This window comes from Alligator mississippiensis, chromosome 3, assembly GCF_030867095.1.
Source record: "Alligator mississippiensis isolate rAllMis1 chromosome 3, rAllMis1, whole genome shotgun sequence".
NCBI lineage: Eukaryota > Metazoa > Chordata > Crocodylia > Alligatoridae > Alligator > Alligator mississippiensis.
In genome coordinates this window covers 66,536,698-66,563,434 of record NC_081826.1, presented here as the reverse complement: position 1 = coordinate 66,563,434, position 26,737 = coordinate 66,536,698, and the positions used below count along the sequence as shown (strand labels likewise).

General features: G+C 42.0%; 1 protein-coding gene across 2 annotated transcripts in view; it reads left to right on the top strand.

The window, feature by feature from the left end:
* The window catches only part of NKAIN3 (sodium/potassium transporting ATPase interacting 3), a 679,417-nt gene extending 652,888 nt beyond the window's left edge, over window positions 1-26,529 (top strand). Inside the window, exons 6-7 of one of the 2 annotated variants that reach the window (XM_019498720.2) lie at window positions 12,619-12,698; window positions 19,853-26,529. In XM_019498720.2, coding sequence (XP_019354265.1) covers window positions 12,619-12,698; window positions 19,853-19,876 — 104 coding nt within the window. In that variant the 3' untranslated portion in view covers window positions 19,877-26,529. The remainder of the gene's footprint in view (window positions 1-12,618; window positions 12,699-19,852) is intronic. The other variant, XM_019498721.2, reaches the window with a different exon arrangement.
* Window positions 26,530-26,737: the final 208 nt, after the last annotated feature.

Genomic DNA, 26,737 nt, shown 5'->3' with positions numbered 1-26,737 from the left:
TCCTCTTGAAGACCCCCAGGGTAGGGGAGAGCACCACCTCCCTTGGGAGCACTTTCCAGACCCTGGCGACTCGAACTGTGAAGAAGTTCTTCCTAATGTCCAATCTAAATCTGCTCTCTGCTAGCTTGTGGCCATTATTTCTTGTAACCCCCGGGGGCGCCTTGGTGAATAAATACTCACCAATTCCCTTCTGTGCCACAGAGGTTGCCTCTCAACCTTCTCTTGCGGAGGCTGAAAAGATCCAGTTTCTCTAGTCTCTCCTTGTAGGGCTTGGTCTGCAGGCCCTTAACCATACGAGTGACCCTTCTCTGGACCCTCTCCAGGTTATCCGCATCCCTCTTGAATTGCGGTGCCCAGAATTGCACACAGTACTCCAACTGCGGTCTGACCAGCGCCCGATAGAGGGGAAGTATCACCTCCTTGGACCTATTCGTCATGCATCTGCTGATGCACGATAAAGTGCCATTGGCTTTTTTGATGGCTTCGTCACACTGCCGACTCATGTTCATCTTGGAGTCCACTAGGACTCCAAGATCCCTTTCCACTTCCGTGCTACCCAGCAGGTCATTCCCTAGGCTGTAGGTGTGCTGGACATTCTTCCTCCCTAGGTGCAGCACTTTGCATTTCTCCTTGTTGAATTGCATTCTGTTGTTTTCTGCCCACTTGTCCAACCTATCCAGATCTGCTTGCAGCTGTTCCCTGCCCTCCGGCGTGTCCACATCTCCCCATAGCTTTGTGTCATCTGCAGACTTGGACAGAGTACATTTCACTCCCTCGTCCAAGTCACTGATGAAGACATTAAAGAGTATCGGTCCAAGGACCGAACCCTATGGGACCCCACTGCCCACACCCTTCCAGGTCGAAACCGACCCATCCACCACGACTCTCTGGGTGCGACCCTCCAGCCAATTCGCCACCCACTGGACTGTGTAGTCATCCAAGTCACAGCCTCTTAACTTGTTCACCAGTATGGGGTGGGATACCGTATCAAAGGCCTTCCTGAAGTCTAAGTATACGACATCCACCCCTCCTTCTGTGTCCAGGTGTTTCGTAATCTGGTCATAAAAAGAAACTAGATTGATCAGGCACGATCTGCCTGCCACGAACCCGTGCTGATTTCCCCTCAGCATAATTTGTCCTGCCGGGCTCTCACAAATGTGAGCCTTGATAATTTTTTCAAAGACTTTGACAAGGATGGAGGTGAGACTGACAGGTCTATAGTTGCCCGGGTCCTCCTTCCTCCCCTTTTTGAAAATGGGGACCACGTTGGCCCTTTTCCAGTCCTCCGGGACTTGTCCCGTGCGCCACGAGCTTTCAAATATTCCCGCCAGTGGCTCTGCAATGATGTCGGCCAGTGCCTTCAGCACCCTTGGATGGAGCTCATCCGGGCCTGCCGACTTAAAGGCATCCAGTTCTTCCAAATGACTCTGCACCATTTCAGGGTCTACGCATGGAAGTCTGGTGCCTTGCTGCTGCCTCTCTACAACCCCAGTGAGAGACTTGTCGTGCCCCTCACTTAGGAACACTGAGGCAAAGAACTCGTTGAGGAGTTCAGCCTTGTCCCCCCTGTATGTCACCAATTGTTTCTGCCCATTTAGCAGGGGTCCTATTCCTCCCTGGGCCTTCCTTTTACTCCCAATATATCTAAAAAAACATTTCTTGTTGTCTTTTACTTGGGTTGCCATCCTCAGCTCCATGGTAGCTTTGGCCCGTCTAACTGCCTCCCTACAAGCACGAGCAGAGGAGGTATATTCATCTTTGGTGATCTCTCCCTGTTTCCACTTTTTATGTGCTCCCCTTTTGGCCCTTAGGGTGCTCTGGATTTCTCTGGTCAGCCAGGGAAGCCTCCTGGCCCCTTTCCCTCTTTTGCCTCACTCGGGGATCGTCTTGCTTTGTGCCCGAAGGATCGTTTCCTTAAGGCACAGCCACCCTTCTTGGGCTTCCATCTCTTCAAATCTCCTACTCTGCAGTGCGTCCTTGACTAATCACCTGAGTTCATTGAAATCAGCTTTCCTAAAGTCTAGCACTTTCACCCTACTAGTTACCTTACCCACTCGCCGTCTTACGGTGAATTTTATTATTAGGTGATCACTGTCCCCCAGATGGCTACCAATCTGGAGGTCCGCTACCATGTCATCTCCCGTTGCCAATACCAGATCCAGTATGGCATTCCCCCTAGTGGGACCGTGTACCTCCTGAGTCAGGTGGACTAGTATTAGGGGGTGACCAAGATGGTGACCAGGAAGCAGGGTACCTGTCAAAGGGTGGAGCTACCCTTGTGGTCCTTGACACCTCACCAAAGCTTGTTTAAGTGGCTCTCCAACTGAAATAATCACCCACCCCACTCTGGATTCTTATCCTGTCACCTGGACATGGGGCCTTTTTGCATGTTACACTTAGCATGTGTTAACTACACTTAAAACATGAGCATCTGCATATTCAAGCAGTAAAGCACATGTTAAGCACACTCATATTATAGCAAAGTTAGGACTTTTCACAGAAGGTTTATTTCCAGACTGTTTCTGGTATTAGGTAGCACATATTCTGCTATCATCTGCTCCACAAAGATATTACAAGCAACTCAAAGTCCCAGGGCTGAGACACATAATCTGCTGATAGTCAATCCCAGCTCCAGGACTGAACTGGAGTCTCAGCTGGATCCTCAAACTGACTCCAGTCCTGGGGTACTGCAGTGTCCAGTGACAGAGGCAGCACCTTTTCCCAGGCTCAGTTCCCCATACTTCCTTCCACCTGCTGCCAGCAGCAGAGGCCCAGCTCGCAAGAGCTTCTTATGAAGCATGTGGACTAGGAAATCATAGTAAGCATTACGGTATGTGTGACTGCTCAGAACACATTCTAACTTCAGATAATGGTTACTGGGATCTAAATAAAACACATACAAAGTGTCTTGTGCAACAAAGACCTAGATTTTATAACTCCAAGTCCCTCAGTGGGTTAACTGCTTTGTCCCCTTTAATGTCTTTAACTCTTGCCTCGCTCAGTAGGGTCCCCTCCTTTCCTCCCCCTTTCCTAATCCTTTGTATTTAAATGACTTTATTCGTTTCTATTTTGTACCCCTTTACTCTGCAGGTCCATTCATAGCATCTGACAAAGTAGGCAGTAGCCTATGAAAGCTCATGCCTCTCTGAATGTGTTAATCTATAAGTGCCACTCTGACCTGCTTTCAACCTACTTTCAGACTACCATAGCTAACTACCTTTCTATAATGAATAATATACCTATTAAACAGAAGGCCATATACTAAATTGTCATGTTTAGTAAATGCTCCTGTGCCCCTCAGCTGCAAACATTACTTCCCTAGTCCCAAATACTTTATGCAGCATGCTTTTTAACAAACTGATTTGATTTAGCTAACTTAATATTGATTTTATTCTCATCTCCACCTTTTACCTCTCTGGTCTGTTTAAATCAAATCCCCTCTTAAATGGATATTATCCCAACCCCCAGCTTCCAGCACCTTGGCTTTTCTGTTTAAATTGCATCTTATTGTTAAATCAATCTTATTCCAACCTTCAGCTTCCATCTCCTGAGCTTTTCACTTGACATCACATCTAGGCCTAAGTGGTGCCTGGTCCTTTCCCTAGCTTCCACTTAGCTGTTCTGGTTAAATAGACTTTTCCTCTGAATCCATTTTTCCACTTCCAGTTGTAATCTTACTTTCTTCTAAGTGGCAGCATCAGGTTTTGTGCTTGTACAGAAACTGATCTGAACCCTGTTCATCTTTATAAATCCCTTCTTCACCAAATCTTAGTTTTTCTTCCTCTTTAGGAAGAGAAGCTTCCAATTACAGTCTTCAGTTTACATATCTGTTTCAGTGTTACTGTTATTTAAGTGATGATTTTTCTTATGGCAGCAGGTGTAGGGGTTTAACTAATTAATAACTTTCAAAACTGATTTTAATACTGGATGTATTTCTCTGGACTGAGAGAAAATTACATGTCATTAGGTAGTGTATTGAGATACATAGATTTTAGAATTGATTGGGTTTTCCAGCTAAAGTGAGTTGACCATAAATTATATTGATTACATGCTGGTAAAGGACACTGGGATTCATGGAGTTGGATGGTTTCAGTGTAAATGAATATTGCCATTTTTTCCTATTATATCTCAGCAGATCTGACTGGTTTAAAAGACTGATGCATGAACTGGCAAATTAGCATTCTGAGTTCTCAGAGCTTTCTGCTGCAGGCCCCTTGTCCAGTTTGGGAGACCAAAAATGAAAAGAAGAATCACAAATTTCATTCTTATCAGAAAGAAAATCTCCAGCCTTTCTCTTCTTAGAGATAACCTTGAAAAAAAATGTAAATTGATCCATAAAAGCTCATCTGAGCTGAGAGTGTCATTGAGTTTTCCAAAAGCTAGAATCATAGGATTATAAGGGATCTTGAAGGTCAGCTAGTCTCCCCCTGCAGAGATGCAGGATTTGCCATTTTTAACCGTCCCAGACAGATGTTTATCCAGCTGCTTCTTGAAAACTTCCAGTGAAGGAGGGCCTATAACTTCCCCAAGCAGCTTGTTACATTGGCCTAGTGTTCTTAAGTTGGGAAGCTTTTACTGACATTTGTTATAACGAAAGAATAAAAAAAAAAAACAAAACTCTTTTGCAATAACTTTTTTTGGGGGGGAGAAAGAGAAAGAAAGAAAGAATCATTGTGCATATAATAAAGAAAAGAAGAAACCTTAACATTTTTTTTAGGAAAATTCTCCTGCAAATTAGCATTACTATAGAACATAAGGTATAGTTAATTTGAAACGTAGGTGCCTCCAATACCCATGATGAGCTGCTCTGGGAAAATTACTATGGATCTCAATCCTAACTAAATGGGGGGGTGGGGAAATTGTAACAGTGGAAACTAGAAATGAATACACAGAGCAAATCAGTCCTTGTAAACCCAAGATCTGAGTGTAGAATTAAAAAAAGGCAGTGTGGTCCAGTAGGATCAGAAAAAAACAAACAATACTTTGCACTTATCATTACATATCATCAAAAACAGTTATTGGCAAAACCTAGTGATAAAGATATATAGGTGTGTAAAGTTGGAAGGTGGGAAGAACAACAGACAAAAATGACAGTCCATCTCCAAGATGCCAAATAAGAGATGAGAGTCTTAAAACTGACCAGCAGTCACATAATGATCACATCAAGGGAGAGATACTGTAGACAAAATGATGCTTTTCTAGTGATTCATATGTGTTATCTTAGTTGAAGAGAGGTTCTTAAAGACTAGAAAGTGATTGACAAAATAACTTGTTCTAAGAAGTGACTTTTAAAGATACTTTGTGAAATTGCACAGCATGTGGTTTAACTGCAATAATGGAGTGAATGGAGTTTTAAGTAGCTTTCTAAGATATGGAATACAGAACACTTTGAAAAGCAGTTTCAAGATTAAGGATGGCTGATACGGTCCTAGGAAGGAACTGTTGAGTCTCTCTTATTTGGTAACTTCTTTGATGTTCCTTGCATCTTTCATCTACTTTAGCAGTAATATTCTCAGATATTACAAATCTCTAAATATCTGATGTTAATATCTCAAGAGTCAAAACACTGATAAAATGCAGGACAGTTCAGTAGCAAAGATGAAAGTGAAAATGACTTCACTGCTAATGTCTTCTTTAAAATAGTTTATGAGAGGACATTTTTTTCAGTGTATTTATTCAAAAAAGTGTGATGACTATCATAAAAATACTCAAGTGTCAAACTGTAGACACCCAAAATTAGTGGGTAGTTTTTAAAATGCGAGTCTTGTTTGTCTCAACCAAGTCTACAGTGTCAGATAAAAAACAATCACCCTGGAAAGTCCTTTAAACCTTGAAATCTTTCTTCCAACCTCAGGTAATAAAAAACACTTTGAAAATATTATTAGACACTGTATAATTTTCCATCTCCTTTTCTTTTCTAATCCCTTTTGCTTATAGCTGTCCTCTGGTACTTTTTAGAGAGTCCATCACATAGTCAAGTATTAAAATGTTAAGATTTGTTGCCGTGTGGGATCAGGCCAACTCTCAGGATCTCAATCTTGCACTGTTAGACAGGAGGGTGTGATACAATTGCACATATTCAAACACACTAATCAATTAGGTGCATACACACACACACTACCAGCTCAGGCACATACACATCCAAACCAGCCTAGGGACATGCATACCTATCACTAATTCAAGCACATACACACTAAACGCAAAAATCAACTGTCAATATCCACGCACACAGATCACTAATTCGTATATCATGCACATAATGAGATATATATATATATATATACACACACACACACGCACACACACACTCTCACCAGTTCACACACATACAACCCACCTACACATAGGTAAGTTCCCAACTTGGATGGTACGGTATGTATGTGTGTGCTTGGGGTACCTGGGGGAAGATTAAGGTGAGAGAGAGAGAGTTAAAGTGTAGGGAGTGAAAGTTGCCAGAACCAGGATTAGAACCAGTGGACTAGAGAAAAGCTGAGTGAGGAACTGAGGCTTGGGTTTATTTAAGATCAAGTGGCCCCAGGGTTACTTGAGGTTACTGGTGCATGGGAAGGAAAAGAAAAAAAAAAGAAGCCTGGTGGCAAGGAGGAGACAGCCAGGAAAGAGAGGGAGACAGAAACCTGGGGCTGGAAACTAAGGCAGACAGCTGACATATGGGGGGGCAGATAAGTGGTGGCAAGGAGGAGACAGCCAGGAAAGAAACTGAAGCAGAAACCTGGTTGCTCAGGGGAAAAGGCAATGTGGATAAGACAGTGGCAAAGAAACAGGGGGTTTGGAGGCAGAGAGGGGCTCAAGACAGGTGTTGGAGGTGGCAGAGAGCCAGAAGCAGGAGAGGGAGAAATGAGACCAAAGTTGGAGGGGTGAGGAGCAGAGATTGGAGCAGGGCTGAACCACAGTAAAACAAAATGCAATTTAGGGGTACAAATAACAGGTTTATTAAACGGACAACACACTACACAGCCCCATGAAGTTATTGGTTCACACACGCGCACGCACACACACAAGCGCTCACAATGGCAGCAGGAGAAAGAGACTCAGTGGAAGGGCTGGAGTCCAGGTAGGGAAGAGAAACAGAGTCCAAGTCCTTGGTTGAAGGGGCGGTCGGGGGTGATAGCCACCTATCCAGGCTGGAAAGGGGTCTTTGTCTAGCAGGTGTTGTCCAGAGGGGGGTCGCTGGCAGGATCTGGGTGGATAGGTGGTGTGGCATGGTGCTGGTCCAGATGTAGAGAGTGTCCTAAGGAGTCAGCCTTCACTACCCCTTTTATGGGGCAGACTACCTCTGATCTCCTATGGGAAGGGCCTGTCCAGGCAAGGGCAGTCCTGTTCCAGAGGGTTCCAGGTGTTCTTACTGAGCATGTGCAGTCTTGGCACAATGGTGGGTTGCCTCATCTTTTGTTTCTTGAATGCTGAGGGTGGTTCCAAGGGCTGGGTTGTTGGTACAAGTATTGGTGTTGATGATTCGGCATGGGTGAAAGCATTGAATTTATAGTCCGAAAAATACATAGATGTCAGCTGTCCAGCAAAGAATAATTCTCAGAATTCTTGAGGACAGCAGGAGTGACTCTTTTGGTCAGTAGTGTGTTACGCTCTTCGCAGTCAGGGAGATTGTGACAGCCATTGCCCCAGTGTTGCCCACAGGCGAACAAACATCCTTTCTTTTAATGGGCTGGCCATAGTGGGCCACCAAGGCAGTTTTGCAGCTTCCAAGCTCAGCAGGTAGTGAACTTTCAAAAAACCATTTCACACTGGTCATTTGGCATCCAGCATAACTGCAAAACAAGGAGAGAGCAATTCCCTGAGAATATGAATTATGTTCTGCAGCCAGCTGCAGATAAAATAACTACCTTTCTCTGTAACCGGCAATTATCTGTGGGGTGCTGAAAATTCTTCTCCCTAGTTTTTTAAGTGTCTCTTTGCAAGACACTTAAATGTAGTAGTAGTTAATGACTGGACTCCATGCAGCGTTCCTTTCTGCTGACTGAATATCAGTACTGTTAAAGTGACTTTTTTAATGCATAGGGTGTGTATCTGAACAGAAGATAAGTTATTTCCAGGGGACTTTATTCCTGGTGGCTATAGCTTTCCAGATAAAAAATAATTGTAAGAAATTGTAGTAGTTGTAAGAATCTATAGTGGACATCATCCAGAATCCATTAATTAGGCCAGAGATAAATACATTTGCTATTCAATAGAATCCTCAGACTAAATTTGTGTTTTGCGAGAATCTATGCAAATATTGCTGTCCCTCACCATTTAAACAATAGGAAACATGCATCCTAAAAGATGACTAAATAAGGTGCAAAGAATCTTTATTTGATAGATTTTTGCTACAGAAGCCTGAGTTGTCTATTGCAGCTGAATGATGCATAGAAATACTTCTTAGGATGAGAACAGAAATTCATATTTCTGTACGTAGTAGCTACTTTACCTTTGCTGTCTCAGTCCTGGGAAGCAGCTGAGACATGAATGTAAAAAGCAGGAAAATCTGATCAAATTTCTAAAAACAAAAAATACTTTGCAATTTAAATAAACAGCAATGAATATGTATAAATGAACTACCAGCCACACCTAGACACAGCATATTTTATCAGAAGAAATGACTAATTCTATTGCCTTATGTGATAGACCTGCATTTTGTCCTAAAAGCCATTTCAATGGGAAAGGTCATTAGCATCAATAGGAATATTTCTATAGATTACAGGGAGCTTTTGCTCAGGCCCTTTTTACCTCATTTCTCCTTGCATAAAATGGGAATTATTCTTTCCTTCTCTTTGTTTTCTATTAAGACTGCATACTTTTTGGTGGCAAAAATGGTCTCTTACTCTGTATTTGAACAATACTTAATACTTTTTTACAAACAAGTGTCACATGCCCCACCCCCTCCGTCCTTTCCCACCCCCTTGCTCCCGGGCTTAGTTAGCTGCATGTTTTATATGTAACTTAGTTATGTTCCCACTCCTACCCCCACCCTCTACTATGTAGCCCCTCGCTCCTGTCTTCTGTATACTTCCTTCTACCTTGAATCTCGTCACTTGAACGTTAACATTTTCTAATAAATTTGAAGTCAAGGCCAAGCATCTGTAGTCAAGAAGTTTTTATAAGATCAACCGATGGCCATGAACCACAAATACTTAGTATTTCAGGCAAGTTTGGAGATCAGATACTTGTTACACATCTCATATGACATGTGATAATAATCATTCCTCTGGCAGACAAACGTGTCAGCACTAGGGAACTGTAATATTCATTAGCCTCATTTTCAATGCAAAAAATGTGATTGAAGAAATAAATAGTTGCTTTAGGTTCTATAGTTGCTTGTATTTGCAACTGATGACAACAAAATTATGTTTGGTATGTAACAGTTGTGGCAGGCCAGTAAGGAGCGCTCCTCCACTGAGCCACCCACCTCACTGCACCTGACCACCTACCACGCTCTGAGTGCCTCTCCTGGGGCACCTCACGTTTGGCTGACCCCCTTCCTGGAGCACATCTGCAAGCCTGGGGTAACCGCTGCCACCACCCGGGAGTCTGATCTTTATTCAGGCCCTGTGTCCCCTGGGATACACAGGCCTCATAGACCTTGAGGGTTCTTGACCCACTGCGAGAACTTGGGGTGCTTCCTTAAGCCTGAAGCACAGATAGTAGCCTCCCTTAATCAACTGAGCATCGGGAGCATAAGACATGCCCCAATCCCCCTCCCAGCAAGTCCACCAAGCTTGTTATAGTGGAGAGTTTTATTAGTTAAAGAGGGTAGGGAAGTGGCACAGAATAGTCCAGAGCAAACAGTACCAGCTTAGTCCCCTTTTGAAATGCCTCTACATTACAGTAAGCTATATTTCTAGATAAGTTTGAGGTAAGTTACTCATGTGTTCATCTGCAGCCTAGAAGAGCTCCAGAGGCTCCATTTTTACTCCATGTTCCCCAATATGGTTCTGCCTTCCAGGAAAAAGGGACCCTTAAGTAACCTTTCTGACCTCATCTTCCAGACACAATCAGGGCAGGTATTGTTTGAGACTGACCAACCAGTTTGAAAAGCATCACTGTTCACCTACAGGAGTGATGTGGCTCAAGCCCCTGCCCTCTTGGCATGAGGTCAGTGCTTAAAACAAGAGAGGGGTTCAGTTCCCACCCTCTTACCTGTCCTCGGGCACATAGGCAGAGTGAGTTGCTTAGCAACTGGAGTGATAGACACATGAGCGGGGAGAGGGGGAGCAGACTACCCCCAGGGAGAGGAGGAGGCTGGAACAGGATTCCTCCACAACAGTAAATTATCAAACATAAATACCCTGTTCACTTTTGCTTCTAGCATCCACTTTCTGCCACTTTGTGATATAGGATACTGGGCAAGATGAAGCTGTGGTCTGACCCAGTAAATTGCAGTTGTTATGTCCTTAAATAAATTGATTCTATCCTCTAGTCTCCTTCAGGTGACAATCTCTAGTTGTGATGTGTCTGAAAAATGTAAAATATTTTATGCAGCAAGATATGTTTGTAGAGTGTTGGTACCTCTTCTATCACATGACCTCAGTAAACAATGATCCTTCTCAGTGAGTTGAGAAAGCCACGGTATATGCCCACTAATAGGATTCTGTTGCCATGAATAACATTTCTTCGAAAAAGTAAATTGATAACTATACCATTGACTGCCACACAAAAAATAGCTGAATATGCCTACAAATTAAAGTCTTTTTAAAGATATGTCCCACTGCTTCTGTAACTGTATATTGCATATTACTGTATATTGTAAAATATATATTGTTGAATATTGTAATATATGGTTCTGAAGGAACGCTGAATGGGAAACAAATAAAGTACATCAGAAGAGCAGTAGGCACTCTGTGGCTGGCATGCTGGCGGTTTAGGATGATGCTATGCTTAACTAGCCTTCATCAGATGGCCATGTAGCCTTATCTGTGCTCATTTCCCAGCTAAGTTGTCTGCTTCTGATTTCAATGGGAAAGGTCATTGCCATCAATAGGAATATTTCTATAGATTACAGGGAGCTCAGGCCCTTTTTACCTTGTTTCTCCATGCATAAAACGGGAATGATTCTTTCCTTTTCTTTGTTGTCTATTAAGACTGTTTGGGGAGAAAATTACAAAATTATTGTACAAAATTACTCTGTATTTGTACAATACTTAATGCACAGTGGGCACGCCTACACAAGATGCTAACATCACAGTAGACTAATTCTACTATGCACTAGTGCGGCTGGCAAAAACTGTGTTAATGCACCATAGAATTAATCTATGATGCATTAACGTCATAAAAATTGTTTGTCTGTGCTAATGAGCAGTAGTGCCAATTATGGTGCATTAATGAATGTGTAGACACGTCCAGTGGGACTCTGAATTTATTTGGGGCCTAAAGTTGATACTGAAATAACAGTAGTTGGTTATAGTGTGACTAAATATTTATTGTGTACTATGAATTGATGAAATATTTATTGCAAAAGGAATTGTATACAAAAACAGACTCTACTTTTCCCATATAAATATGACAAACAAATTTTTTCCACCAAGGCATTTAACTGCATCTTTCTTACCATTCATTTGCTTCTGGATTCCCAGGCTAGTCTTGATGAAGCTGAATCCCCATTCACTGAGCTCAAGGGGTGAAAAATACAAAAAAAGCATGGCATCTTTAGACGAGTCTAAACAATATAATGCACTGCCATTGAGAGAGACCCTTGTTGGCTCTATTTAACCCAAAGCCGAAGAGCAGGGTAGCTGGTTTAGGATAGGGCGCTTTTCAGACTAATTAGCTGTGCTGAGAAACAAAGCTTATTAACCCAGTGCTTCATTATACTAACAAAGCTATTCTGCATTCAGTACACAAGCTTCTCTGTTAAGTTCTATGATAAGTATCTCTGTTTAGCATTTTACTATGCCATGTAGACATATCCTGCAGAATCTTACTAAGAATGAAGACCTGGAATACTTGGGCTTAATTGTGTTTCATTTCAGATCATTTTGACCACATAAACAGGATTTGACCTCAGAAACAGATATTTATTATTTCTGATGTGGAAATATTGAGAGAAAAAGAGAGTGGGTTCTTATGAGATCAGTTGTCCACATAAGCCTTTGTTGCCTTTTGATTTTTACTCATCACTAGTTTATTCATTTGAATCACATAAATCAAGGCTCAAATTCTGTTGTCTTCACTTATTTAACTTCCACTGATTTCACTCCATTGATTTGTACGTATGTAACATATTTGACTCACAATGTCCACATATTGCACTTCTCGTATAGGTTACACACTCATGCACTTCACTGGGAATTTCATCTGAGTCATCAACTCAGATCCCCTGAAGAGCCATGTTCACAAACCAGTTTTTGGTTGCATGTGGTGCAACTCTGCAAACATTAATGTTCCTATTTGGACCCCTGCACAACTGTTTGACCACAACATGCATAAGAACAAACGAACACAGAAAGAGGCTGGGTAGAGAACTTTCTGTAAGCAAGTTTCATATATGTTTCATTTACTTGTCTTTGTGTTTTTTCATTATTCAGATTCACTTTCCATGTTTGTTTCAGTTGGTGTGATTGTATTTTCATTTCCGTTTATTCATTTTTGGAACTGTTGTATTTTCAGTTGATTTCATAGGTGGACTTGATTCATACTCCTACCGACAAACCCACCAGGAGCTTGTTGAGTTAAAGCCCGTTAAGCCTGTAAGTAAGGTTTCGGTCATATGAAAAATGTAAATCCATCTAACTGGAGTGACAGCTAATTCACTGCTAAAATAGTTTTGGCATGAGTTTGCTAATCACTTCAATACCACTAAATATGCTGAAATGAATTAATCTAAAACAAGCTAACAGTTTGTTTTTTATGGCTCACATCCACCAACATCATAATGACTGGATATTTCTCATTTTGTTGTGGCTAGCTATGCCTTTACACACTATGCAATGCCTGGCTTTAGAATAAGGAGTTTCAGGAGTGAAGAGGAGAAATTTCTTTAAGGAGCAGAGCTGCTAACTGGCAGCTACTGAAATGATACATGGAACTTGATGAAATGACCTGTTTCAGGGAAATGCAGACTCCCATACTTTTGTCCAGATTTCTATATCTACTACATGGGTCAAGTAGTCTAACCTGGAGAAAATGACTTGCTGAAATAGGGCAAGTGGGTCAACATGGCATGTCACTCACAGGGGCAGATTCATGGGAGGCACAGTGGTATGGTCGCACCCCCTTCAACAGTGAGAGTCATGTACAAGTGGGTCCAATTCCCTGGGGCCTAGGAAGCCTGGGTCTCCTGCAGTATCTGAGGAATGGCTAGAGCCCTGGGCTGGAGTGGGACACCCAGGGGGACCAAACAGGAAACATGTAAGGAAAGGGGGACCTGCCCACTGCTACTGCTGTCCCCAGCTGACTCAGGGTCAGGGAAACCTCAGGAGCCCTTCTGCCCTACTTCAGCTGGGGCCTGCCAGGAGTGGCATGGGACTCTAGGTCCCTGTTCCCTCCACTGTGCTTCCCCTGCTGGCCTGAGGGCTCCAGCTGCAGGGAGCATCTGCAGAGAGTGATGGGCAGGGCTGGGGAGGGGGTGTCAATGGGTGATCCCCCACCTTCCAGCACCAGCTTCTGTGGGCAGGGAGCAGGAGCACCTGGAAGGAGGGGATTGCCCACTGACGGTACCATCCCTAACCCTTCCCAGCATTCCATGCAGCTGTTCCCCACAGCTGGAGCCCTCAAGCCCGCAGGGGAAATGTGGTGAAGAAGGAGGGAAGCAGGAACATAGCACCCGGTGCAGCCACTCACTACAGCCCCCAGGAGCCCCCAGATCAGTCAGGGATAGCAAAAGCAGCAGGCAGAGGCCCCCTTCTTGCACCCAGAGGCAACCTCTGTTGGAGAGGAGGAGAGGAAAATGCTGGGGGGGGGGGGGGTGCCTGTGCTGGACTGGGGAGGTGCCAAGAGCAGTGAGGGGAGTCTTACCTGTTTTAGGGATTCCACAAAGTCCCCAGTAACTGGTCCACCCACTGCAGGATCGGCAGGGGACCCTGCAACTTCCCCTGTGGCACTGGTAGCATCTCTTGCATCCCCCTTTTCAAATTCCTGGATCTGCCCATGGTCACTCATACTCCATTATCTTTTCACTCCAAGTGGCTTTCTTCCACAGTTAAATGGCCATCATTTTTTTAGTCTATTCAAACAAAATATGAATGTCTTGAACATATAATGGAAAGTTTTGGACCTGTATCTATTTTGGTTTTTTGTACTTCAAGATGAATTTGAGCACAAGGAAATATTAGCAATACATCTTTTGGCAAAAACTCAAAAACCTTCAGATATATGATCGTTCACAGTACTTTGGTGATGAAGAATCATTTGGAAATTCTTGTTAGGTGTTCATAAGTTGCTGCTCTGATGCTTTTTGTGCTATCAAATTTACCTCAGGGCTTTTAATGCTTCTTAAGTGTAAGGTGAAACTAGAGAACAACCGACTGACTGAATTTGACATGATGGAACTTACTATATTTAACAGCTAAGAGAATTAAAATGGGATTTGAGGTAGTTTGTTTTCCTGGTGTGTGTGTCAGGGTTATTAATTTAAAGAAAATAGTTACTAACAAAACCTTTGGGTTGGAAATATGCAACCTGACACTGGGATTGGGGTTTTAGAGTGTTCAAATACAATGTTTCATCTGTGCTCTGCAGCTTTTAGTAATAGAAATATATTTGAGAAAAAGTTTTTTCCACCATTCCAGTGACTTTATATTGTGATATTATGAAAAGGATAAGAAACTATTACAATTTGATAGTTCAGCAAGAAGCATGCTAAGACAGCTATAACAAAATAGTGATCAGCTTTTGATCACATTGACTACATCCCTGTGGAGGTAGGATCTGTATTTACAAAATTAATGTACTGTTTGTTGAATAGGGGTGTGGAAGGATTGCCGGAGGGATGTGTTTACTAATTGCACTGTTTGAGATACTGGAAGGCAAAAAAGGAGTTGGTACACCAAAAGAATGTGGCCAACTGCTATATTTGCATTTCTGGTTAAAATGCTTTCTACTTCTGGGAGCTAAGAGATTGTAATAGTGTTGGTTCAAAAGAACACGACTTCTCTTCCCCATGTGTTAGACAAAGAATTGAGGATGTTCAGGATTTTTTCAACAAATGCAATATTATTGAAGAAAAGAAATGTGGAAGTAATATTTTTTTCTCGGAAAGGGTAAGCATAGGTGAATAGATATCTACATACAATTGAGTTATTGGTACAAATGTGAAGTTGCACCTTAGATTATACACTCAGATAAAATACAAAGAAAGAATGCAGATTTTACTCATAGTTCATCTGTTGGAAGTATGCTTTGTAGGAATAAATTATATCTGTTAAATAGGAGTCTTGCCATTCTCACCAAGTTCTTTGAGAATAACTTGTGAGATCTAACAAGATGATAGCTAGCCACCCTATTAGACAAAACAATAATACAGGTTCCTTTAACGATCTTGCATCTGCATGCACTGGCAAGATACAAACATAAATAGGGAGGAAGAAAGTATTTCAGTGTTTGTGGTAAATTTAGGTTAAAAGCCAAACTGCAGAAAACAATTTGGGTAGCCAGTGAACTGTGCTATCTGCTAGTTTGCACATGCTTATCAGTGTGCAGCGCATCAGCTTGTCTGGTTAATTTCTTTCAATAAGATAATTGCTATCTGTATCAGTTGTAGATGGTCCAGGAATGTTACTGGTCCCATGAGAAACATGACTTTCAGTATCCAAACTATGACAAACTCTATTCCTTTTAAACTTGGAAGCTGGAGGTGATTGAAAAAGGTACTTGTTAAATGGATTAAGAGCCTTAATAAAGGTTATGCACTGTTGACTGTCTTTATCACTTTACTCCTGGGAAAAAATAGTTATTCTGTCCCTTATTATGGATTATAATCAAGCTGTGCACATTCATTTTGCTCCTCCTTTCTTCATGTCAGTGTGAATTTTTGCAGGCATTAAGCTAAGAAAGTGATGTAGACTTACCTTTTCTCCTTTGTTTGTTGGGTAATCAAATACCAGGGTTCCTTAACTCTCTTTAACCATCTCTCCCTATGCCACACCTTGTTCTCTGTTAGTTATCCTGTGTGGTGGACATCACATTATAAGACTTGCATAGAAGTCTCTCGTAAATTAACAAAACATAGCATATAAAATGCGAGGTTGTGTGCCCTTAGCAAACTTACGTAAGAGATCTTGAGTCATCAGCTGTGGATAATTCATTTTCTTGGTTATGCCTAGTTCATCATATCTGTCTAGTATTGCCATAATTATTAATGATTAGCAAGTCTAAAAATAGTTACACCTTTCACACTCCAAGGGGTGCTGAAATTAAATGCCTTTTCATAGAGAATATTTCTTAATATACACATGAACGAGCAGAGCCTGTCAGCTTGTTGTTAGTTATTCCTGTGGTCCCACCCATTCACCTGGCACTCCACAATACAAGTAAAGGCAGATCCCCTGCCCTGAGGTGACTGCAGTCTACAATGGGAAAATAAAGGAAGACAATGACCAAGACAAAGGAAGAAAATGATGAGGGAGGGAGCATCAGTTATGAATGTGTTCCTTGTATAGGCTAAGATACATGGGTTATAAAGTGTATCAGACCAAAAGTACATTACAGTATATTTTCACTTGGTTCTAGGGCAACATCAAGAGTCAGGTTAGTGAAGTTACAGAAGGCTTTGACATGCCACTGAGGAAGGTAATAAGATGAAAATAAGAAACCCCAAAGTGTATGAAAATCTATTAGTATTTATCCATGTCCAATCACTTTTTAATGGTCTAGCCCATTGCTCTAGCGCAATATATACCCAACTTTTGATACCTGAGGCACATTTTTTTCCTTGATTAAAAATGGCAGAACTTTTCACTCTCGTTCCTAAAAAGGTATAGATATATGTATGTATTATTCAAATAGGTCTAAGTGCAGAAAAGATAGGAGTGGGGTGGGGGGGCTTGAGGTTAAAAACTCTGAGGATCACTAATCGAGCTGGTGCCACTTAAGGACAGCAGGGGCAGGATAGCACCCTGCTTTGCCCTGTTTTTCCTACTGTCTGCCCCATGCTCCTCAGGGGGGAATATAACCCCTGCTGCTGAGGCTGGCACTGCAAGATTTCACACACTCATGGCATCCTTCTGCCAGCCCTGGGAGCCTAGAAGGAGTGGAGGAGGCAAGGTGGGCTGTGCTCCACCTGTGCATCCACCCACTCTCAGCAGAGCATGCTGCTAGGAGCATGGGGAGTGGGGGTGGGGAGAGAGGATTGGCACAGGGGCTGCCCTAAGGTTGAGGAAGGGCAGGGGAGGGCAGCAGTGGCATTCTTCAGAAGAGCAGCTACAGAGGCTGCTGGAGTAATTGGGACAGGTGCAGGGTGCCGGATGGCGGAGGACAGCATGTAGAATTTGCTAAATGAATTGCTAAATACAGGAAGCATGTAAAGAGCATCCCATTTATATTAAAATAGTGAGCAAATTATTTTTTTGCCAGGAGGGGCCAGGTGCTGCAAGAGCTCCTTAAGAGCAGCCCTGGAACCAATCACCAGACTCAGGCTCAGTTGACCCTATTTAAGGGGTTGAGTGTGACAGACATAATTTCCAAGCTTCAGTGCGGAGGCCTTACAAGAACTTTTGGCTTTTTAGAGTTCAGACATTGCTGCTGATACCCACATTCACTTGAATCAGAGCTAAAATTCAAATTGTCACAAGTTAGTGAAGTAAGGGTCTTGACCCCCTGGGCCTCCTGCTAGTCTGGGGCTGCTCTGCCCCCTCTCAAATGGCTGCGATCCTGGGTGCACATGTAAACACTGCACCTGGGAGCAGCTGCCTCTGGCATGAGCTGTGCTGGAGTTTATTGCATCAGGGTAATTGCACGTGTAGATGCATCCTGTTAGTGCTAGCTCAAGTTTGGAGCTGTCACAACTTATTGCTAAAAACCTTCTCTGACTGTCCCCCACCTGCACAGCTGTGACTTGCCATGACAGGGCTCTCAAATAGAGAGCTACAAGGAGCTTGTACTGTGAGTTGCCACTACAGGGTTGGTGAGCCAGGACAGGTTCTTACTCCTGCTCTAGGTGGGAGGGTGTGAGAAGGGTTGTTGGGAGGCGACATGAATCTGGGAAGGTGGAGAATTAATGGGATGCGGGTGGGTAATGAAATGGGAGGTGGAAAGGAAATGGGAGTGGGGTCATGCCCTTTTCCTCCACAGGGCTGGGCCCCACCCTCTTCCCCCATGGGGCTGAGTTGGGGCCTGGCCATGCCCCCTGCTCCCTGCAGAGCCAAACCATATCCCCTTCTATCTCTGTGGGGCTGAGTTAGGGCTTCGCCATGCCCTCTTCCTCTGCAGAGATTGGTTACACCTCCTTCCCTCCTGTTGGGGATGGGCCATTCCCTCTTTCTCCCATGGGCCAGGTTGGGGCCTGGCCATGCCCCCTTCTCCTGACAGGGCTGGCCTATACTCCCTTCCCTCTTCATTGGACTGAGTCAAGCTCCTTTCCCCTACAGGGCTGCACTGGGGTCCATGCAGCCATATGGTGTCTGCTGTGCTCACCTGGGTGCTGGAGCAGAAGCACCAGCTAGATTTGGCCTACCAGGCAAAAAGGTTGAGCACCACTGATCTAGGCTTTAAGAACCAGGAAGCCCAAGCTGATATCCCCCTTTCATAGCACCTGCTTGTTTGTCATAATTAAAACACAATGTTCTTCTTTTGCTGTGTAGATGAGATCCAGTGATTGTACAGGTATAACCAGATTAGCTGGTTGTCTGCCTTTCCAAGCCCTTGCATGATTTGCTATGCCAGAGTGTACCAACGTCTACCTCTGTGCATGATGTATTCACTATGGAATTAGTGTGAAGGACCTCATGGATTTTTTCCAGAATACAATGATAAAAAACATGGTAATGTGCTGGCATGTGAGGATGCAGAAAAACAGCTGATACATGATGGAAGGGGAGGTGAAGGGAAAGTTGTGTGTACCCAGTTCAAATATAGTTGATATAATCTAGTCAGATGAGAAGGTTATGATTTAGCATTCAGAAATATTCATATTTTTAATATAGATGAAGCCAAAAAGAATCTGTCACTCTGTAAATTTCTGATTTACATCCCTAGTAACAGTACTTTCCCTCCAATTTGGTCACCTTCATGGCACATTTGCCCATTAACAGAAAGAAAGCACTGGCTCCTTCAAAGCTAACATGTCTCGCTATCTCTTTCTCATGGGCGACTGGTGCCTCCTGAGTCAGGGGGGCACTTGCCCCCCCAGCAGCCAGTCAGCAGCTCGGGGGTGTCCCCTGCAGCCAATCATGCCAACCAGGGGGGGAGGCCACAGCCGATCACACTGACCCAGAAATGGTAGCAGCACACCGCTGGCACATCTAGGTGCACGGCTGGCACTTCCGGGTGGGTGCGATCGGCCACAGGGATCACTTCTCCTGACACCCCCACTCCCCAGCCAGCACTCTTAGGGAGGGCACCAGTGCTCTCACCTGCCCCCTCTGCCTGGGAGCGCTGACTGTCAGGGGGTGCACCAGTGCTTTCAGGGGGTGCACATGCACCCTGCCCCCTCTACGTGTCACCACTGCTTTCTCCTTCAAAGCTTCCATGAATGCTTCTATCCCTCACCTTAGAGCAGTGCAACCATTTTCTCTGTTTCTCAAAACTAATTCAATCTTGACCTCATACTGGGGCTCTGGATATGCAGAACTGTTTTGTACTATTGTGAATATATTAGTAACTGGTAATCCAGTCAGAAATGCAAACATAGATATCTCTATTCAGACAAGATATCCATTGGTAACTAACTCATATATTCTGTTTACAGGTCGAAATAAGTAATGAACATTGATTTGGTGCTGCTGCCGAAGAAACAGATTTTAGAAGAAAAAAACAACTTTGTGAATTGTTGTCATGGAAGAGATACACGCTTCTCACAGAGTATGGATTACTCTAACCGCCTCTGTGTGACTGAATCCCTCAGTCAGCCTCAGTATTCTTATCATTATCATCATTAGATGGATCCTTGTAGATGATCTTGGATTTTTTTTAATTATTTGCTTATATGAACACTTGTAAATTGTAAATTTTTCCTTTTTTAATTTTGTTTTTTCTACAATACCTAGTATTAAGGCATGAAAACAAAACAATCTGTGGAAACTATGAGAGGGTGTGTGTGTGTTTTCAAGCTCAGTCAGTATTTTTTGACTGAAAAAATTATATGTGCCTGGTAAAGTTTGTGTTAGTAAATGGTAATTTGACTTCAAAATATTTGTCAGGGATCAGATACCAGTAGTGTAAACTGGATCATTTTTAGCAATGCATCAGACATTCACAATGTCTACACATCGTATTGTTTGAGCTCCTGTATGCAGTAGGAATTGATTAATAATTCTTCTTTTCCAGGTTTCCTAATAATGATGTACTTGCATAAATATTTTAATTCATATATGGCTCCTTCTCCCTTTTTAATCTTTTGTCTTCTGCACCCACAAGCAATAGTTGTCTGTGAACTGCAGGGAGGTAAAATGGATGTTCTCTGTGGATGTCTTTCCTCAGGAACCCTTATATGTAGGGCTCTTGAATTGTCTGTCATTTTACATTGGTCTTTACTCTTTTCCTTCTCCTCCCTGAAAGGAGCCTAGCATGAATGTACAGTATAGGCACTAACTATAGCCTTAGAAGGGTTATTTTTGCTCTTAATTTAAAAGTAAACAGAAAGGTGTGGATGTGAAAATGTGTATAAAATTTTGTAAAGTTATCTGTAAATACTTCTAGACATGTATGTAACTGTGGCATTTTGTTTGTCTCCACCAGTATAAAAGTGATACAAAAAAGCTATTTTCTTTGGGGAACTGGCAGTGTCTTCAAAAAGACCCTTTTAGTTGCTGTTTTTTCAATACTATTTAAAATATAGCCCAAGAGAGTATGGTCCTTTCCTTCTCTGAAGAACAAGTACTGCATAGGCAGCAGAACTGCAAGCTTCTCCACAAAGCCCTGCCAATGTGCCTCAAGCTGCATAGGGAACAGCTTTTAGGGATCTAAAGATCCCTGCAGAGATTCCACCTCCCTGCATATCAAATTGTGGCCTCTTTGGTGGGATTGGCAGCAATTGTGGGTGGCTCTTAGGACATCCCTCCATTGTGAATTGAAGTGAAGCTACCAGGTTCTTTCAAGCAGTATGCAGGTGGTAACAACTTTTTGTCCATCGTTAATGGATCAAGGCATCTGACCTTGCAACTGTCTTTGTCTGAAGCTTATCTCAATGGGTTTTTCAGGTATTGACAAAGTTGAGCTAAACTAAGACTTGTTATGGTTCTATACCTTAGGAATTATGTATGTGCTATTTACTATTAAGAGCCTGAACAGTTTGTTAATGGAAGTGCTGTCGGGGTTAGGTAAAGGAATAGTGATACCTGCCACCTTTTCTCAATCTACAGAATCAACTCTACACTGTCTTGAAACTTAGAATCATAGAAAATTAAGTTTGGAAGGGACCTAAGGAGGTCATCTAGTCCAACCCCCTCCTGAAAGCAGGACCATCCCCAACTATATCCTTCCAACCAAGGCTTTGTCTAGCCAGGCCTTAAAAACCTCCAAGAATGGAGATTCCACAACCTCTCTGGGTAACCTGTTCCAATCTTTTACTACCCTCCTAGTGAGAATGTTTTTTTTTTCCTTCTATCTAACCAAAATTTCCCTTGCTGCAACTTGAGATCATTGCTCCTTGTTCTGTCATCTGCCATCACTGAGAATACTCTAACTCCATCCTCTTTGTAACCACCCTTCAGGTAGATGAAGGCTATTAAATTCCTCCTGTCTTCTCTTCTCCAAACTAAATAAGCCCAGTTCCCTCTTATGTCTTCTTCTCATAGGACATGTGCCCCAGCCCCCTAACCATTTTGTTGCCCTCTGCCGGACTCTCTTCAATGTGTCCACATCTTTTCTGTAGTGGAGACCCAAAACTGGACACAGTACTTCAAATGTGGCCCCACAGGTACCAAACAGAGAGTAAGACCCACTTCTGCCGATCTGCTGGCAACACTCCTAATAATGCAGCCCAGTACACTGTTAGCCTTCTTCACAACAAGGACACACTGTTGGCTCATATTCAGCTTCCTGTCCACTGTAATCCTCAGGTCCTTTTCTGCAGACCAGCTACTTAGCCAGTTGATCCCCAGCCTGTGCTGGTGAATGGGATTGTTCTGTTCTAAGTGTAGAACTTTGCCATTGTCCTTACTGAACCTCATGAGATTTCTTTTGGTCCAATCCTTGAATTTGTTGAGGTGTCTCTGAATCCTATCCTTACTCTCCAACGTATCTACTACTCCCCACCACAGCTTGATGTCATCCACAAACGTGCTGAGGGTGCAGTCCGTCCCATCTTCCAAATTGTTAATGAAGGTAATGAACAAAATTGCCCCAGGATCAACCACTGGGGTACCCCACTTGATACCGGCTTCAAGGTAGACATCAAGCCATTGATTACTACTCTTTGAACACAACGATCCAGACAGTTTTCATGCAAAATCAGCAACAAACCAGTAAAAAACCAGTAGTGTAAACCTAATCCATTTTCAGTATTTCTAGGACTAGAACTAGTATAGGACAGCTGGCATCACTAGAAATCTGGCTGTGCCAAAGAAAGAAGGGCTACCAAATATGAAAAGCAATACCGAAGTGCTCCATGTATTTGTATGCTCCCATTTGTATGTGCATTCTGAGCTATAACAAAGTATTTGGTCTGCCCTGTCTTGAAGTCGTTATCTTCCAGGCACTGAGGAGGTCAAAAATGTGTATTATGTCATAAAACAGTATTACTTTTGACACTGCAGAAGGTCAAACTGTAAAGCAGTTAAGATGGCTTATGAGTTGAAAAGCACTCTTCTCTATCTATGTAATATTTTGCTGGTGCTTAGTGAAAACAGTTCTTATACATATGGCCTCACATAACCTCACATAAGAACACAATATGTTCAATTGTGCCTTCTCCTATCTGACACTCCAGAATGTTGCATTCTGTGTCCTCTGAACCTGGAGAAGCCAGACAGAGCATTTCAGGGTCCAGGATTTTTCCATTGTTTAATTTAAATGTATTTATGTGCTTGAATACCCTACCTCCCTGCTCCACACTCATAGCTGGATGCATGGGGATATTCAGCACATATTCCTGTATTTACTGCATTTCCATTTTGGCTTTGCATTTCAGAATTAATTCCCTGGCACTCCAGTGTGGCCTGGCAGATTAAAGGTGTCCAATTGAACCAGTGTGACATGCCATGGATCGGGTAACAAACAATGGGAAGGAACAACAGATCCGTGTCATTTACACAGCTCATCCTCTAAAGAAACACATTGTATTACATTCTGGCAGTGCCTGGGAAGCACAGATCTAATTTTCTGTAAACACAGACACATCTGCTAGACCATGTCTTGCAAATTCATCTCAATGTGTCTGTTCCCCTGCCATGTCATGGAATTTACAGATTCTCATCATACTAATAAATACATATGTATATACCACACAGAGTCTGTAAGGCACTTAAAATATGTTGGCTAGAACAGTACTTGACATATTTTCCAAACAAAATATTGACTATTTTTTTCCTGTGGAACACACAGTGGTATTTTCTATAGATCTATAAACTCTTTAAAAAAAGGCATCCTAACTGACACAGCAAGACTGCCATCTGTCTTACTTAATGGTCAGGACATTCCTCATTGAAAGGGATTTGTCTTCATTAAAATAAATTCAAATGCATACTGCATTACTGAGAAAACTGTTGTGTTTTTCTAAATGGAACATAAATAAATAATAATATAGTAATGATCAGCCTATACATGTTGGAAAAATAATCTTAAATATAATCAATGGAATGTTAGATTGTTCATCCTAGTACACTGAAAATACATTGAAAGTACAGTGAAAATTCCCATTTTTTAGGAAACACAGAGCAATAATGTCTATACTTTTGCAATAAAAACTTTAAACAAGGTTTTTGGTAGGTCTCAGATTAGCCAGTGAAACAGGAAGTGACCAGATTTGGCAGGTTTGCCAAGGTGAATTTTTTCATCCAGGTTCAGAAAATTACTGGATTTGCACTTCAACACAGAATTTGAAAACAATCCTAAAATCTCAGATGCAGATCATAAGCTCATATCAATTCTCCTGGCTTTGTTGACCAACAGGGACATGGTAAATGATGCCCACTGAAGATCACCTCTTTCAGCTTTGAACTTTTGACTTCCTTTTCTCCTTTGGTTTTCCCCATGTGTTTGCTCTCTCTCTTTCAGCCTCACTAGAAGTCTTATAGACAATTGGATTAGCATGCAGTTGATGAATAGCAAAATTGGGGTGACTGCAGTGATATGGCAAAATATATCTGGGTATGAATTTTGCTGGTTTTCATTAAGGCAGTATAACTGCTCTGTGGTTCCAAGCAGTTGAGAGAGGAAATATTTTGGATGAATGACAATACAACTTTATGAAGATTGTTTTTTTTTAAACAAATGCGTGGCAGGATATTTTAAGAGGGTTTTTTTTCTGCTGTTGGAGAGGTTGCTGGTCATAGTGGTGTCCCCCATTCTACGTACATGGACTGTTTCTCACATCTCTGGAATCTTCAGCAAAGAAGAAATGCTTGAAAGTACCACCACCACCTTACAGAACTCTCTGAAATGACAGTAGTTTGGATTTAATGACATTTTCTTTAATGCTAAGCCACAAGTACAACTAGGAAATTACTTCAGTGCAGCTACACCAGTTAACAGCAGCTGAGAATCTAAACCCATTATCTTTTCCCTCTGACAACTTTCCGCCTGTGGCACCATGGAAGCCATTGACAAGCTAGTATTTGCAACATGTTTGTACAAAGATACTACAGATATCTCCTATGCCAAGCATAGGGAAAATTTAGTCACCTCAAATACAAATATTGACAAACGCTGCCTTTCTCATGGCAAGTGCTGTATGTTCTCTTCACCAGGCTGTCTCACTTCCTTTCACGTCAGAATTGTCTGATTAAAAAAAAAGCTAGTCTAACAATCTATCAAGTTCCTATAACAATATTTGACAATGGCAAATAAAAATTGACATCCCAAACTAATTGGTCTGCCTCATTCTAGAATCAGTCTCATTTAGTTTAATTATAATAAATTACAAGCTGTGAGTTGTTTTGTGCAGTGAAGAAGTTTTCTTCCAACTCAGTAAACCACTCTTAACAAGTCAGTTCTTCAGATCTTCTCCAGTATGTAAAACCTTTGGGCAGTCATTTTAAAAGTCGTTACTCCAAAGCTTTATTCATCATTTAAATATTTGAGGCTAGCCTCTGCAAGATTCCCAAGGGCTTTTAATAAGCTACCCAGGATCAGGTCCTAGGATTCTGATTCACCTGGCTTTTGTGCATTTTGTCTTTGCCATAATTTACCATCATTGGGTTGCTGTTCTTAAAACATTAGTAATAATAATTAGCAATTTACCTGCAGAAAAATTCCAATGGTGTTAAAAATTAAATAGCAAAACTTTAAATGATTTAAAATTCAGAAGTACCATTCATAATCAGAATTCTGGCTTTCCAAAATCCTGATTTTCTGATAGACCCCCTCAGAACCCATTGTACATGAAATGGTGAGGTTGTTGACATATAGACATTAACCAGCGAGTTGTTCCAACTGTCCTGTAGGATAAAGAAATAAGTATATTAGTCTAGTTTTGTAAATGAGAATGTTTACTTTATATTTTCAGCTGGATTTATCTGTGGAAAACTGCATTATATTTGCTCCAGGATGAAACTACAGGATGTAACTGCAGCATGTCTTAACTACTATCACTTTGCTAGCTGGAGTACCAGTAGTATGACCTGTAAGCCTGCCCAGATCCAGGCACTTATTCAAGTAGCTAAGGATATATAAACTTACAATGTGAAGGTTTTTCCTTCAGTGGACAATATTTCCATGATACAGCTAAATGTGACAGTTATCTAGAGGAAGGTGCCAATAACATTACTCTCAGCTGACAAAAATAGCCTGTGTAAAAAGAATGCATTACACATAAGAGTAATAATTGTTAACACTGTGCCTATTTTCAGTAAACCCAAAGGCAGGAGGAAATAGAGCAGATAACATTAAGAAGAGTCTGCCCCATTTTCTTCATGAACTTCAGAATAACACCAATAGGGAAATAACAGGTAATAATGGATCTGGATTAATTAATAATAGAGGATCAAATTAATCCTAAAAGTAAAGCCAATAAAGTCACAGGGCCTATAAAAGGGATGAATTTGGCTCAAGCCAAATGCCTGTTTTTCTTCCAAATCTAGTGATTTTTTGTATTACTTGTTATTTGATGACTTTTTATGAGATGTGCTCTTTACCTCACCATGTGGATGACTGTTTCTAAATTATGGTATTTCTCACCATAATTCCTGTTTCTTACATGTATATTTTATGTGTATTTTTTATGTTTCTTTTTATTTGCTTTTAAACAAATTAAACATCTGGCTTGAATCTCTGCCCTCCCTGATATTCATATGCCTCTGCTTATCACCCCAGTTTAGCATGATGGAAGAGTATGTGAAGTACTTCCCTGTTTTAGATTTACATGTAACTGATGCTTAATGCTGATCTGCTGCCAAAATCAGCACCATCAGTAGGAGTTAGTACCACTAAAAACAGCCATGGCCCAAACACTAGTATGGGGTGACACCTGTTCCCA